Below are 15,389 nucleotides of genomic sequence, written 5' to 3'. Positions count from 1 at the left end.
GGATTACAGGCATAAGTCAACACTCCCCGTCTCGATTATTATTAATTTTGTAAGGTGTACTGTGTTATCAATTTTTTAAGTGTGTGCTTCTTCTTAGGAGCCGCATGCTGAAGTATCTAGAAGTGAAGTGTCATGATGGCTACAATTTCCTTTCAAATAGTTGAGTAAAAAAGAGAGAGAATACAGGTGTACACAAGTTCAATGTAACATTTTGACAACTTGATGAATACAAGTGAAGTAAACACAGTATTTACTACTCTTGATTTTTGATGAATTGAAAACTTACAAAATGGACTTTCTGAGAATAAGATATAATGGGAAAACTGACGTTTCTTTCCCAGGGATGATACTTACAGTACTAAAAAGATGTAAATGAAAATATTCCTGGCAACAAGAAAACTCACAGCAATAAAATACACCTGATTCTCATCTCTTAAATCTTCATAGTTGGTTGTTTTTATACTTCGGGGATTTTAATAACAACAAATACTATTTAGGATGTCACGCACTGGAGGAATCATCACCCAAAGGAGGAAGAGACAGACTTCAAAAATCATAGATTCTTAAATGGAGGACAAAAGACCAGCAGAGGCTCCATGGAGTGGCTTCAAGAAACACACAAACTCTTAAAAACGAATGACAAACTTGTACATGAAAGTTGTTTTGAGAGGAGAATTCTACAGCTTTCATCAGACCCTTAATGAGTCCCACAACTCAAAAAATATTAAAGAACCACTGTGCCCAAGAAAAACAGTATTCAGGATATAATTTCATATGATACCTACCAAAATATTAGGTATTTTAAGGTAATTTTTCCGTAAGTTTCTTTTAGCTTTGTGATTGTAAAAGTTCTTAAAATAGCAACTAAATGATATTAATCTTTTCTTTTTTATCCAAATCTGCCTTGCCCTTGGAATAATAATTTTTAAAAATTACTGAAGAAACCTTGAAAAAGGCCATTTAAAACAATTTGAAGTTAGTAAAATTTTAGAAAGAATTGTAATTTCTTTTTACAACAAAACAAAATAAAACTTACCGTTGAGGTGGTGTCCGTGGGCTCTTGAAGACTGCAGCTTTAGGTCTATTAGACTTGGAAGATTTGCACTTCACTTCATCTTCATACAATTCTGCCAAGGCCAACTACATAATAACAGGCTTGTTACAAAGTATAACACTAGGAATAACCTCTTAACTACAACTAGAAGTTACGTATAGAACATTAACTTAAAATTGAGTGGTAAAGACTTTTCATGAAAAAAGCTGATGCTTCAGATGATTCCTTTCTGAGATAAACTTACCGCATCTCATCTTATGGAACTAACCAAAATGCCACATCTATTAGAATAACTTTAAGTTATAATAATTACTTGATTATTTTCAATTAACTATTCAACAGTGTCAAAATCTGTTTTAGGTAACAAACCATTTTCAAATTTAAACCTAAAATTCAGGTGCAATTCTTTTAAGAATGCCTGAAGATATTCACACTAATGTCAGCTTCTTTCATCAGATCTCATAAAATAGTTTCATTCAGCTATTCAAGTTTTCAAACTCCAAGCACATAAAACAACTTCAGAAGTATTCTATTTAAAAGTCTACCAAACATATATATTTCAACCTGTTTAGGAAAACAAGTTTCTGAACAATACAAGACTATAAATTTTATATGGTTTATATACCATTTAGAAAGTAATATTACCGGCCGGGTGCGGTGGCTCAAGCCTGTAATCCCAGCACTTTGGGAGGCCGAGATGGGTGGATCACGAGGTCAGGAGATCGAGACCATCCTGGCTAACACCGTGAAACCCCGTCTCTACTAAAAAATACAAAAAACTAGCCGGGCGAGGTGGCGGGCGCCTGTAGTCCCAGCTACTTGGGAGGCTGAGGCAGGAGAATGGTGTAAACCCAGGAGGCGGAGCTTGCAGTGAGCTGAGATCCGGCCACTGCACTCCAGCCTAGATATTGGCTGGATAGTTTATTTCAAAATGAAATAAAACTATATTTGTTCTTGAAATGGAATTTTAAAAAGTAATATAATATTTCAGTATTGTATAGAATTTTTTCTGACTTTTGACATCTTTGGATAACTCAACAACCTTCCTTAATGATCCTGTGGCTATTCAATTATAATTGGCATTACCATAATCTCGTTTTTTTTTTTTTTTAAAAAAACAAACCAAAACCAAAAAAAAAAAAAAAAACAGATTAAAATGCTCCTTTTAGACACATAAATGATATGAAAACTACCTCCAAGAAGAACAGGGCATTGGGGCAACATTAATTCGTTAAAAATTCTCTTAGTCAACTTTTAAAATATACACAAATAAAACAAAATGAAAGACTTCTAATTTTTTCCCCCTACCCTCTCACATTCAGTAACATTCATATTTGTACCAGATTTGCCAGAAATCTGAATCATAAAAGTGTTTGGTAATCTAAAAGGACTGAATTTAAATCCTAACTTAGGCACTTACTGTGTGATCTTGGGCAAATTATTTAATTTCTCTCAGCCTTAGTTACCACATCTTCAAATGCCTATAAAAAATCACCACAGAGTCATTTGAAGGATTAAATAATGTATGGAAAGCACAAAGCATGTGTTCCATCACTAGAAGATGTTATTCTTAAGTGTTTGGCAATGATTTTATCAGTATTTCCTTTTCCCCAAGATTTTTTTTTCTTCCCACAGTGTTGTATCTCCTTATGGTCCTTTATTACCCCATCCCCTCCAAAAAAACAAAACAAAAAACAAATGACAGAAGAGAGACAGACAGACATGCACATACAAAGTCTGATGACTAGGGACAAAACGTTTCAGAAATTTTACCTCCCTGAAATTTATTTAAAGTAGTATTGTTTTATGGATTTCCTTCTGAGTTGATTACGTCAGCTTTATGAATTACTTTTATGATACTCCTATTCTCATCAATGAAAATGTCATCTGTATTTCAAAGGCCCATTTCAGCTCTCCTTTACAAAACCTTTTCTAATTTTCTTAATATCTTTTTTCAAATACTCATAGCACGTGAAACCCCAATGACATTCATATTAAGCATTATGTTGCCATTACTTGTGTACTTTTGCTGTTTTATTTCCCCAAGTAGATTTTAAGTTTCTCAAATTGTTTCTAATATTGTACCTAAAAGGCAACAAATTCACGTTGAATTATATAAAGAACATAATATAAACAAATCAGAAAAAGATATAGACAGATTGATTTTAAATTGGGGTTATATTTGCTATATGTTTTCTGCTTTAACAAGATTTGAATAAATACTTCCAATCAAATAACAATTTTCTTTAGTGACATAAATTAAAAAAGCAAAAATGCCTCTGACCCCATGGAATGTGGAACACACATTAACAAAAGAGGAATATGAGGACAATGGTATTGAAGAGTCTACTTGGCTGAAAGATCCTACTTATTAATAGTACATCATTAAAAACTTAGAAGAAAATGAGTGGCATTTAGAGGGAGTTGATGCCATATGGCATCATATGGCATAAGTTCATTAGTAAATATTACCAAGAAATTTAATTTATATTATTTAACATAGCAGACGATACTACATCAAAAAAGGAAATGATAATTTAAATTGATAAATATTAATTGAAGTACTGGTCAAAACTAACACAACAACAAAATCTCAAAATGTTATTAAGAAAATGTTTCAATAATATGTAGAGGATAAACTATGTAAGTAAAGTATTGATAATCTTTCCTCCAGAATTTGAAATGTGAAGAACTTGAAACCTGAAAGCAAAGGAATTGGGTGAGAAAATCAAGTATATAGCATTAAAAGTACTGGAATTCTCAGCCTTAGAGTAACCAATTCTAGAAGCCGTAATAAATGATTATTATACAGACACCTGGGACCTTGTAGGAAAAGCATATGCTTAAATCCTGCTCTAGAACCAGTGACTCATACTCTGGGGTAGGGCCCAGCAATCTTTGACAAGCCTTCCCAGGTCATAGATGCACACTAGAGAATCAACAATACAGAATAATGATATTCAATAGGATTAGGGTCCTTGTGGCAACAGTTATCAGGCATTTTAATTCTTCTCCTTTATAGTGCCCACTATTGAGTCCATCCTAACAAATCCAATCCCAACCCTAGTAATACTGAAGTTATCCCTGTTCTTACTCCCTACCCGTCCAATCTATATAGAAACACATAATATGTGGAGCAAAACTGGGACAGAGTATACAACTAAATATCTTAATGAACTTGTGTGTGGATGGGCTGAGGGACACCAGAAGAGAAAGCAATTCAGAAATACTATCTAACATTGATGAGGTTTTGGGCTTAGTTTTGCCACTAACAGTCCCACCCCTAACTTTCCCACTGACCATTTCCTTATTTGAGGTGGATGAAGGGAGCTATGAAAATCTACTCTGATATGCAAAAAAAGAGTTACGAGTGTGCAGTTTGTAACCTGGGGGCTCCCAAGGCTGGGAAGCCTTTTGGGAAGCAACTATGTAGCTTTTCTCTGGTGGCACCTGGAACACTCCCTCCTGATTTAGATGCTGAGAAACGCTACACTGCATGGCGGCTAAGATACACTTACTTAGGGGTAGTTCTGCTTGTTCCAATTAGTAATATGTTGCCCCTTTACTCACTCTGAAAGACTCTTACAGCAAGCTGTTAGAAAAGAAATATCTACTGAAAGCTGCACGAACTGGGTAACTTTTAAGATAAGCACCTCTAGATTAACCGTAACAAGATAATCTATAAATAATCAATATCCAAGATACCATTTGGGAAGAACATTATTTAATTCTTTTAAACTTTTGATACATACTTTATTTCTTGATATGTCATCCCTTTGGCTGTTTTCAAGTTTCTTTGCAAGTTCTTCACATTCATATTAAGTTCTAAAGGAAAGATTATCAATACTTAGATACTGTACTTGATACACCAAATCACATTCATAAAGAAATTCCTACTGTCCTAACCTACCAGAAGTAGACAGAAGATAAAAAAAAAAAAAATCCCCATCATAACTTAGGGTGGAAACGAAGGCATTCTCACAATTAGCAACATCTACCAGAGTATCTCCAAACATTAATCATACTTTGATCCACTGGATTAAGTCTGCAAATAATTTGCCAAGAAGCAGGTGGTCATTAACCAAGCTGTTCTCACTTTTCATATAAAAAGAAGAAATGGATTTAAATTAGGGAAAGGACATTAAGTTACACACTGCATTAACTTTAATGATATTAGAAGTGACTAGTCAGGGAAAGTTATAGCATCTTTCTCCTTTGAGGAAAAAGGAACCAAATATTTGCCCAGCAACAACTTGACCAGGATAATGTAGGAATTTGGCATAGGCCCTTTACAACATTATTTAATCCTTACACCACCACCAGCACCCTGACCCTCCTCAGTTTACAAATGAAGACATATGAGGATCAGACAGGTTAAGACTTTTCTCCTAAGTTCACAAAACTACTAAGGAGCAGGACTAAGAGGCAAACCAAAATTGGTGGGACTACTAACTCCATGCTGCCTCTCAGAGATGTGGGTTTATAATAGGAAAGATGAGGTACACAATAGCTTCCTAACCCTTGATAATCGTTTACTACTACTGAACCAACTATGTGAGCTGGAACTATTCTACATTGAGTTCACCTCCTAAACTTACACTGATCTCTGCAGTCTCCAAATTCTTCGTTTTATGCACTGCTTATTTTGGCACCCAATCATACTCCATCTTAAAATATTATGCTAAATGTATTCATATCCTATTTCTCCAAAGAAATCTGTAGGTTTCCAAAAGGTAGAAATGTCTTTTACACTTACATAGCCATCAATAGAGCTCAGCACCGACTAAGGATGTGATGTCCTTATTTCCACATTCCCAAAGCCCGGCAGTATGTTACAATGGATGGTGGTTTGTTCACATTAGAATGAAGTGTGGTTGTAAAGTAATATAGTAAAACTGTTCTACCAAAATTCTCCTTAGTATCTCCTTACTGATATTTACTTGTTAAATTTTTATCAATAATCTTACAATGAGACACAAAAAAGCCGAAAATGAGAAAAGTGGCGTATCTGATAAAACGGGATTTGGTGCACTAGTATTTAGCTAACTAATACTAGTGTCCTACACAACATTACGAAGTTTTATTTCCCTGTTTTTTGTGTGCAATGTTTTAAAGACCATAGCTTAGACAACTATGCTGTATGGGCATAGCGTGCATCGCTTTCCTTCACCCCTTTAAAAGAAAAAGCCACCTGATAAAATGGAACCATTTTTATATTTAAGTAAGCAAGTCAGAAATAGTATCCAAGACAAAAAAGAACAAATCACGTATCATTACTGTTCAGGTGATTGCCCACTTCCCTACGGCCACAGCAACATTTCTTCTGGAGTAAGTCTCAAGAAGGAAGCATCAACCCGTGAACCAACCAACTGACCCGCAAAATGTCACTCTAAACGAATAGCTATTTTTACATCGTACTTGGGGTGGAAGGGAGACGAAGCACCAGCGCTGGAGGCTCGAGCACTTGTGTCCACGACCATCAGTGCTAAGCGCCGACGTCGGGAGACCGGGCCCGGGATCACGATTCCATCCCCAGACTGGGTCAGCGAAAGGCTCCGCCGAGGCCAGAGGCGGCCTCCGACTCGCACCCGCCCGCGCCATCACCAGCCCGCATCCACCGCAGCGCTCCCTCCACGAGCTGCTCGCCTCACCTGCAAATCCCGCGCGCTCGGAGGCCGCGGTCCGGAAGACCTCCTTTCCTTCTCGCCGGGGTCGGGGCCGCCGCCTTCCGCCATCTTCCGCTGGCTAGCGGAGCCAGCTGCGGACGCACCTCCCGCAACTTCCGGAGCTGGTTGCCTGGCAACCGCAGGAGGGGCGGAGACGTGCAAGGTGCATGCGCGTCCCCGCTACCCGAACCCGCGCCCCCATTTCCGGTGCTGACCCACCCGTTGGGTTTTCCTTTTTCCATTAAAGTAAGTTGGACCGGGGAATTTCTCCGCAGGGAAACCTCTATTAAGTTTTGTGTTGCTCCTGCTACCCGCCTAAAGGCACTGTAGGCCGCCCTAGAGGGCAGCGTAGACTTGCAGATTCATTTAGCTCAACAATGAAAACATTCTCTGGATTTTTCATCTGATGAAAAATTGCAACCTCTCCTTCTAGTCTTGGTCCGATTCTGTCATCTTTCCCATCAAGGATTGGATGGTACATCGTCAGCACAGCGTGAATTGGCACTGAGAGTGGGAAACACTGTAAAAAGTGCCTGGAATAATTTGTTAAAAGCAGAACTCTGCCGGGCGCGGTGGCTCATGCCTGTAATCCCAGTACTTTGGGAGGCCGAGGCGGACGAGGTCAGGAGATCGAAACCGTCCTGGCCAACGTGGTGAAATCCTGTCACTACTAAAAAAAAAAAAAAAAAAAAAAACCTACGTAAATTAGCTGGGCGTGGCAGCGCGTGCCTGTAGTCCCAGCTACTTGGGAGGCTGAGGCAGGAGAATCGCTTGAACCAGGGAGTCAGAGGCTGCAGTAAGCCGAGATCGCGCCACTGCACTCCATCCTGGCGACAGTGGGAGACTCCGTCTCAAAAAAAAAAAAAAAAAAAAAAATCAGAACTCGAGACTATTAAGCCCTCGTCATTCAAGTGAGATTGATTTAGACTCCGGTCTTCTTATCCTAGGCACTTTCTTTCTTTCTTTCTTTTTTTTTTTTTTAAGACAGAGTCTCTCTCTGTCGCCCAGGCTGGAGTGCAGTGGCATGATTTTGGCTCACTGCAGCCTCCACCTCCCGGGTTCAAGCGATTCTCCTGCCTCAGCCGCCCGAGTAGCTGGGACTACACGCGCGCGCCGCCACTCCTGGCTAATTTTTTTATTTTTAGTAAAGACCGGGTTTCACCATGTTGGCCAGGATGGTCTTGATCTCCTGACCTCATGATCTGCCCACCTCGGCCTCCCGAAGTGCTGGGATTACAGGCGTGAGCCACCGCACCCCGCCTCCTAGGCACTTTTATGCCCAAGGGATGCAAAAGTAAAAAGAAACAGTCCCAGTGATTATGAAACTCAGTCTAGGGAAAAGAGAAATGTAAACGGGTAAGATGCAGCGTGCAGTAGAGCTTTGCTGGGAGAGTTACAAAGGAAATGTGAGCCACGTGAGGGGATATTCTCTGTTGGTGTCTGCTGTGTGCACCATGCTAGGTGCTGGAGTTGACAGCTTGCCACCCGAGCTTTGGCATACTGATCGTTTTGATATATAAAGGCGTTTGAGGCTGGGTACGGTGGCTGACGCCTGTAATCCTAGCTTTTTGGGAGACCGAGGCAGACGGATCACTTGAGGTCAGGAGTTCCAGACCAGCCTGGCCAACGTGGTGAAACCCTATCTTTACTAAAAATGCAAAAATTAGCCTGGAGTGGTGATGCGTGCCTGTAGTCCCAGCTACTCGGGACTCTGAGACAGGAGAATCTCTTGAACCCGGGAAGCAGAGGTTGCAGTAAGCAAAGATGCACCATTGCACTTCAGCCTGGGTGTCGCAGAGAGACTCCGTCTTGGAAAAAAAGGCATTTGATAAACAGCAGGTGCAAGAAGAGCACTGTGACCTTTTCTTCCTGAGAGCAGGAAAAGAAACTACCATGTAATAGATGCCCTCCCTATACCAAGAGGAAAGATACTCATCACCATACAAGGGGAGTGGAGGTGGAGAGACATCTGTACAGATATTATTAAAGTAATCGGTATCTTCCTAGATACTCTTCCACAATTTCCTCTCTTTGTTCAACCCAGTATATAAGCACTTAGGCCTAGCCACTTCTTTGGGTCTTTATTTTCCTGTGTGGACACCCACTTATACGTAAAGTTTTATTAAATAAAATTTGTATGCTTTTTCCCTGTTAATTTGTTTTGTGTCTGTTTAATTCTTGGACCCAACTGGAGACTCTGAGAGAGTAAAGGAGAAATTTTTCTCCCCCTAGCTGTGCATTCCCTGTGTAATTTCATTTATCCCTCTACTAGGTAGTTATATTATCTTGTTATACCTGAGGAAACCAGATGATAAAGACTAACTTCACCCTGTAGTAAATGGCAGTGCCAGGCATCAAACTCTTTTAGCACCTAATACTCTTCTAGCAACAGATTCTGCCCTAGAAATCTCTGGCTCTTTAGCAAGAAATGCCTCATAGAGCCAAAGACATTTTAGCTGAGTCTTGAAGGAAAGTACTTCCAGTAGAAGTATTGGACCAGAAAGAGTCTTGGTAAAGGCGAAGATATTTACAAAGGCACTGAAATTTGAAATATTATATTCATGTCAGCAAACTGCTATATGGTTGCAACTTAGAAATGACAAAAGATGGTTATGGAATGGTGGGGAGGAGACAGATCTAGACTGGAGGCTTGAGACAGATTCTGAAAGATCTTGCCTTAGGTTGGGGATGGAATCCTGTGAACCAGTGATTCTCTAACATTCTTGTACTTTAGGATCACTTCTTCTCTCCCGTCTCTAGGTACTCAGATTTATTAATAATTGGTATAGAGTGGGACTGAAGCATCATATTTCTTAAGATGTTCACAAAGTGGATTTTGCTGCTGGCAATGACAGTATACCTGGTATTGGACTTGTCCTCGCACTCTTAACAACTAAAAACAACAGTTTTAAGGCATTGAGCAACAGGTAGTACAGGTCTTTGATATCGGAAACAGGGAAAACTAACAAGGTGACTATGTTTACCTAGGCTTCTTATTTTTATTTATTTATTTTTTGAGGCAGGGTTTCTCTCTGTTGCCCAGGCTGGAGTACAGTGGTGCAATCACAACTCACTACAGCCTCAACCTCTCTAGTTTGAGCAATCCTCCCACCTCAGCCTGCCGAGTAGCTGTTGCCCTGGCTTTCTGCATGGAACTCTCATACACTGCTAGTGGGTCCTAGAATGGACAGCCACTTTGGAAAACAGGTTGTCAGTTTCTTCTAGTGTTAAGTATTCCGTTATCATAAGAACCAGCAATTCTACTCCTAAATATTGACCCAAGAGGGATGAAAGTATACATTTATAAAGTATTTCTACCCAAATGTTCATAGAAGCTGTTTTGTTTTTTCTAAGACCACCAGATCGGGCGCAAAGGAACCAGCGACTAGGCAAGGGTAGGAGCAAAACTGCAAGTTTATTTTGGTCACCTAAGGTGTGGGGAAGAGGTCTGTCGGCCTCCGGCAAAGAAGGCCGACAGAGTCCCCCCGTGGGGCTCTCGGACGGCGTTCCTGGAGTCCTGACATCCCGACAGGAGTGAAGGACTGAGGAGGGCCGCGTGTGGCGTCCCTCCGGAGCGGCTTTTCTAGGAGTGGGAGGGCAATAGGCAGGGCACAGGCGTGTCGGGGGGCGTTCCACAGGTGCGACCAGGTAAATCTTGGTCTCTTCGGATTGACATCACCTGGCACATGCCTAGTTGGTCTGCACCTTCCCGGGTCGCCGGCTGCATTTTCGCGCGCGCGGGAAAAGTTGGGGGGGGATGAAGAACCCGGAAGTGCACCATCTTGCCTCCGTTCGTCCAAACGGTCCAACCTTTTATTGGTAATAGTGATAAAGGGGCGCCGTGGTCTGTCTGGCTACTTCCTGCTGTTAAGGGGCGTCGTTAAGGTCGGGGCCCATGGTTGGCATTTGGACGTACGGATGAAGAATAAAATAAGGCACAGTATTAGTATAGGAACGAGTATGGAAGCATTTGTCGGAATATGGGCAAAACCCAGAAGGGAGGTCCCGGCAAGGTTGGGGTGTTAAGGTTTTGTATCTCAGTTTTTTATTTTATTGAGGGTTTGAATGTTAGTGTCTACTAGGCCTGACTTGCTAACATAATAGCAGCACTCTTCTCCAAGGAAGAGACAAGTGCCTCCTTTTTCAGCTGTAAACAAGCCTAGGGCTCGCCTGTTTTGGGCAGCTACTTAGGCTATTGAGGTAGTTCGGCGCTGCAGGGAGGCCAGGCTTTCAGCTGATTCCAATAACTAGAGGGAGGAAAACAGCCCGTTTTTTTTACGGGGGTGGCGTAGTGGCATGGAAAGTTGCTGGAAAAGCTCTGCTACTTCTGCCTGGCTTGTATAAAGTTAGACTGGGGACCAAGGACACGGGGACATAGAGGGATCAGTTAATGGCTGTATGGTTAAGAGTTTTAGAGAGAGATCAGTTGCACGAGAAATAGCCTTCAATGGGGGCTGTTTGGCCTCCATTGGGTGCATGATTACCTCAGGATGAATTTGGAGTTGAATAACGGAAAGGAAGGATTGGGCAGTTTGGACGAGAAATAGCCTTCAATGGGGGCTGTGTGGCCTCCATTGGGTGCCTGAGTATGATTACCTCAGGATGAATTTGGGGTTGAATAACGGAAAGGAAGAATTGGGCAGTTTGGATTTCTGGTATAGTGGCGCCTGGAGTGTAAGTGAATTGTGGGATGTTTGACCAGTTGTGTTGAAGGCCATGGGCAGGGGGCTGCCACTAGGTGGGGGCCTTCTAAAGCCTCACAGAGGAAGCAGTGGGAGAGATTGGTTATATTCACAGTGTAGGTTAAGTCTAGCCTTTGGCAGATAAGTGCGAGCCATGAGAAAGGGGTCTCTATTGTGTGGAGAGAAGTTTGATAGCCTTAAGGAAGACAACTGGCAGAACTATGTACTACTGAGTGTGTTCGGCTGTCTTGTGGCCAAGTTTCAGTGATGAGAAAAAAATTGCCATACAGTAGGCGGACTAGCAAAGGTCTGAGTATATGAGTGAAACAGCAATATAAGTATAAAATGAGACTTCATTTTCCGTGTAGTCACGGAGTGTCCCTTGCCACTGGAGATGTTCAATGAAGGTTAGGAGATGGGAGAACCACTGCTCTGGACTATTGTCTGGAGGTAGATATGGGTCTGGGGTTATGTATTGAAAGTCTGATAGGTTTATGTAGAAGATGGTGAGAAAGCGAGCTAAACGCCAGGGGTCAGGGAGCATGAACTAGTTAAGAAAGTTTTGTAAGTTTGAGGCGAGTGGGGGAAAGTTGAACTGATGTCCACTGATTGTTCCCGGTGGGGGCCCTCTTTAGCTGGGAATGAGGAACGAGTGTACAGAAGCTTTATCCATAATAGCCTGCAAATGGGAAACAATCCAAATGCCCATCAGCCAATTGTGGGGAAATGAAAGAGAGATCAGCCTGTTACTGTGTCTATATAGAAGGAAGTAGACATAAGAGACTCCATTTGGTTCTGTATTTGAGATGCTGTTAATCTGTGACCCTACCCCCAACCTTGTCCTTGCAAGAGACATGTGCTGTGGTAACTCAAGGCTTAATGGATTTTGGGCTGTGCAGGATGTGCTTTGTTAAACAAGTGCCTAAAGGCTGCTTGCTGGTTAAAGGTCATCACCATTCTCTTAATCTCAAGTAAGAGAAAAGCATTTGTCTCCTGCCCGTCCCTGGGCAGTGGAACATCTCCGTGTAAAACCCGATTCTATGCTTTATTTACTGAGGGAGGAGGAAACCGCCTTTAGGAATAAGGTGGGACTTGCTGGAGCAATGCTGCTAAAAGGTTTATGGAGAGTTTGCACATGCATCTCAAGGCACAGCATTTTCCTTTAAATTTATTCATGTAAGCCGGGAGCGGTGGCTCAAGCCTGTAATCCCAGCACTTTGGGAGGCCGAGATGGGCGGATCACGAGGTCAGGAGATCGAGACCATCCTGGCTAACGTGGTGAAACCCCGTCTCTACTAAAAATACAAAAAACTAGCCGGGCGACGTGGCGAGCGCCTGTAGTCCCAGCTACTCAGGAGGCTGAGGCAGGAGAATGGCGTGAACCCGGGAGGCGGAACTTGCAGTGAGCTGAGATCCGGCCACTGCACTCCAGCCTGGGTGGCAGAGTGAGACTCCGCCTCAAAAAAAAAAAAAAAAAACTTATTCATGTCACAGGGATTTTTGTTCATATGTCTTATTGCTGATTTCCTCCCTACAATGATCCTATTGTCCAGCCACTCCCTTATCTTTTTTATGGTAAAGATAATTATCAATAAATACTAAGGGAACTCAGAGACTGGTGCCGGTGTGGGTCCTCTGTATGCTGAGCGCCGGTCCCCTGGGCCCCACTTTTCTTTCTCTATACTTTGTCTCTGTGTCTTATTTCTTTTCTCAAGTCTCTCGTTCCACCTATCGAGAAACACCCACAGGTGTGGAGGGGCAGGCCACCCCTTCAGCCAATGAATGGATACAATTTTGAAAATTCATACAATGAAATACTACTCAATAGTAAAAAGGAAGAAATTATGGATCCACATGTCTTGAATGAATCTCAAAGATACTATCTTGAGTAAAAAAAAAAAGTCAGGTGCAAAAGAGTAAATATTGTCTGATTCAATTTACATGAAATTTTAGAACAGGCAACACCTTTAATGACTAAAAGCTGGTGGTAGCTTGAGGCTGACTGTCTTTTGGGGTAAGGATTCAATTCCCCAATTGTAGGACATGTAGGAACTTTTTGAGGTGACAGAAGTGTTTTATAACTTGATTGTGGTGGTAGTTACACAGGTATATATTAATATGTTAAAAACACACTGTATACACTTAAAATGCATGCATTTTATTATATGTAAATTATTCATTTACAAACTTGATTGAACAAAATCCTTGCTCAGCTGATTCTGTTGTGCAGCTTTGTTTGAGAGCCACTGCTCTAAGGCAACTGGGAGCCATTAAAGGATTTGTGATTTACAAAGATTACAGATGCATCAATGTGTATGATGAGTCGAAGTTAGGGAAGAGATTATTACAACAATGAAAAGTAATTAGGACTCAAGTTTTATCAGTGGCAGTGAGAACAGAAAGAAGCAATACTTGGTAGAAATATTAACATCGGAATCAACAGGAACTGGAGTCTTCAATGTGGAATACATGAAAAAAAGAGGAATAAAAAATGACATCTGGGGATTTGGCTAGGTGATTTGGTAAATGGTGCTACTTGTAAATTATTGAGTTGAAAGGGAAAAGCAAATTTCAAAGGAAATAAACAAGTTTGTTACGGACATTTTGAGTTCAAAATGTATGTAAAACACTCTGGTGAAAATGCATCATGGAGCAATTGCAAATGTAGGTCTAAAGATTAGAAGATTAGACAAGAATTTTGGTTTGGAGATACAGATTTGGGTGTTGACTGTATGTAAATGATAGCAGAGTAGATAAGGCTTCTCAGGAGCAGCGTGAAATGTGAGAAGATGCGAGGATTAAGAACACTCAGAAACACCAACATTGAAGAACTCAGTGGAAAAAGGAAAGCTTTCAATGTAGCCCTGAGTAATAGAGAGGTGAGAGGAACACAAGAGACTGGAAAAACTCGTGATGAGGCAGTTTCAACAGGAAGACCAATGATGTCATTTACTACAGATAATCAAGAAAGATTAGGAGGACTAAAAAGTATCCACTGGATTAAAGGAAAAGGAGATGCTGTCCCAAAAGTTACCACCAATTTCATAGTTAGTGAAGAAAATCCATATTTTACTAGTTTCAGAGTGACAAATAGGACAGTGAAGGCTACATATTCAATGAACTTAATGTCAATGGTGTGCAGAAGTTGCCGTGCACTGTCTTATGAGAGCCTAATGTGAAATTTTTAGGAATTTTGCAAGGCAGTTGTTAAACAGGGGTCATTAAAAATTAAATAATGTGATTTTACAACTAAATTATACTAAAAACTCTGCAATAAATATTCAAATCTCATCATTTTCTAGTTATTTGAATACATTTTGCTATTATCTATGCTCCTGAGGGGATTTGCATCTATTGGATTTATATGGTGGAGATGCTATTGCACACCCTTCCCAATTCACATTCAGTGACAACATGTTAGTAGCTTGAAGTCTACCATGGTGTAAGTATTCCCACCTCAGAAATTGGTAAGTGCTATAAATAAAAGTTCAATTTCTTGTTTTGTTGATTGTCCACTGTAGATTTAAGGATCTGTTGGGAAAATGTTTACAAGGCAGATAAGACTTAAAAGTATGCTGTGTCTGCAGCTGTTATGCTGTGAATAGCAGAAGAAAAAAATGTAAATTTTCCTCTAGTATTTGAAAATTACTAGCTGATTCTGGAAGAAGTTGCTCACGTCGTTGTGGATGTTTGTGTTTCACTTGCATCTTATGTGTATCTTGTTAATGTGAACAAAAATATCAACAAACATTCAAGTGGTCCCCTTGAAGTCTCCTTTCTTTTGGCTTATGATGCAAGTGACATCTTTCCGCATTCTTCTTCAAAGAACTATGACCACATACCTCACTCTCCTTGATTCTCTGTTTTCTATTCTCAAAGTGGGTGAGGAGGTTCAAAAATCATGACATTCATCGTCTATGAAACATTCTCCAGGAGCATCTTTCTCACACCCATTTTGACCTATCGTATATATTATGGGGTGCTTAA

General features: G+C 40.8%; 1 protein-coding gene across 2 annotated transcripts in view; it reads right to left on the bottom strand.

The window, feature by feature from the left end:
• Nucleotides 1–6,911, bottom strand: part of UBXN2B (UBX domain protein 2B) — a 37,464-nt gene extending 30,553 nt beyond the window's left edge. Inside the window, exons 1-2 of one of the 2 annotated variants that reach the window (XR_004435157.1) lie at nucleotides 6,706–6,849; nucleotides 1,037–1,140 (exon numbers count right to left, since the gene is read on the bottom strand). Coding sequence is in view for 1 of the 2 variants with exons in the window: in XM_033202209.1 (XP_033058100.1) it covers nucleotides 1,037–1,140; nucleotides 6,706–6,789 (188 nt within the window). In the remaining variant the exon portion in view is untranslated. Of the gene's footprint in view, nucleotides 1–1,036; nucleotides 1,141–6,705 lie in introns of both variants that reach the window. The other variant, XM_033202209.1, reaches the window with a different exon arrangement.
• Between the last annotated feature and the right edge of the window lie 8,478 nt (nucleotides 6,912–15,389).

The sequence above is a fragment of the Trachypithecus francoisi genome, unplaced genomic scaffold (genome assembly GCF_009764315.1).
Source record: "Trachypithecus francoisi isolate TF-2019V2 unplaced genomic scaffold, Tfra_2.0 Lachesis_group7, whole genome shotgun sequence".
NCBI lineage: Eukaryota > Metazoa > Chordata > Mammalia > Primates > Cercopithecidae > Trachypithecus > Trachypithecus francoisi.
The sequence above is the reverse complement of the archived record's forward strand: the minus strand, read 5'-3'. Positions and strand labels throughout refer to the sequence as shown.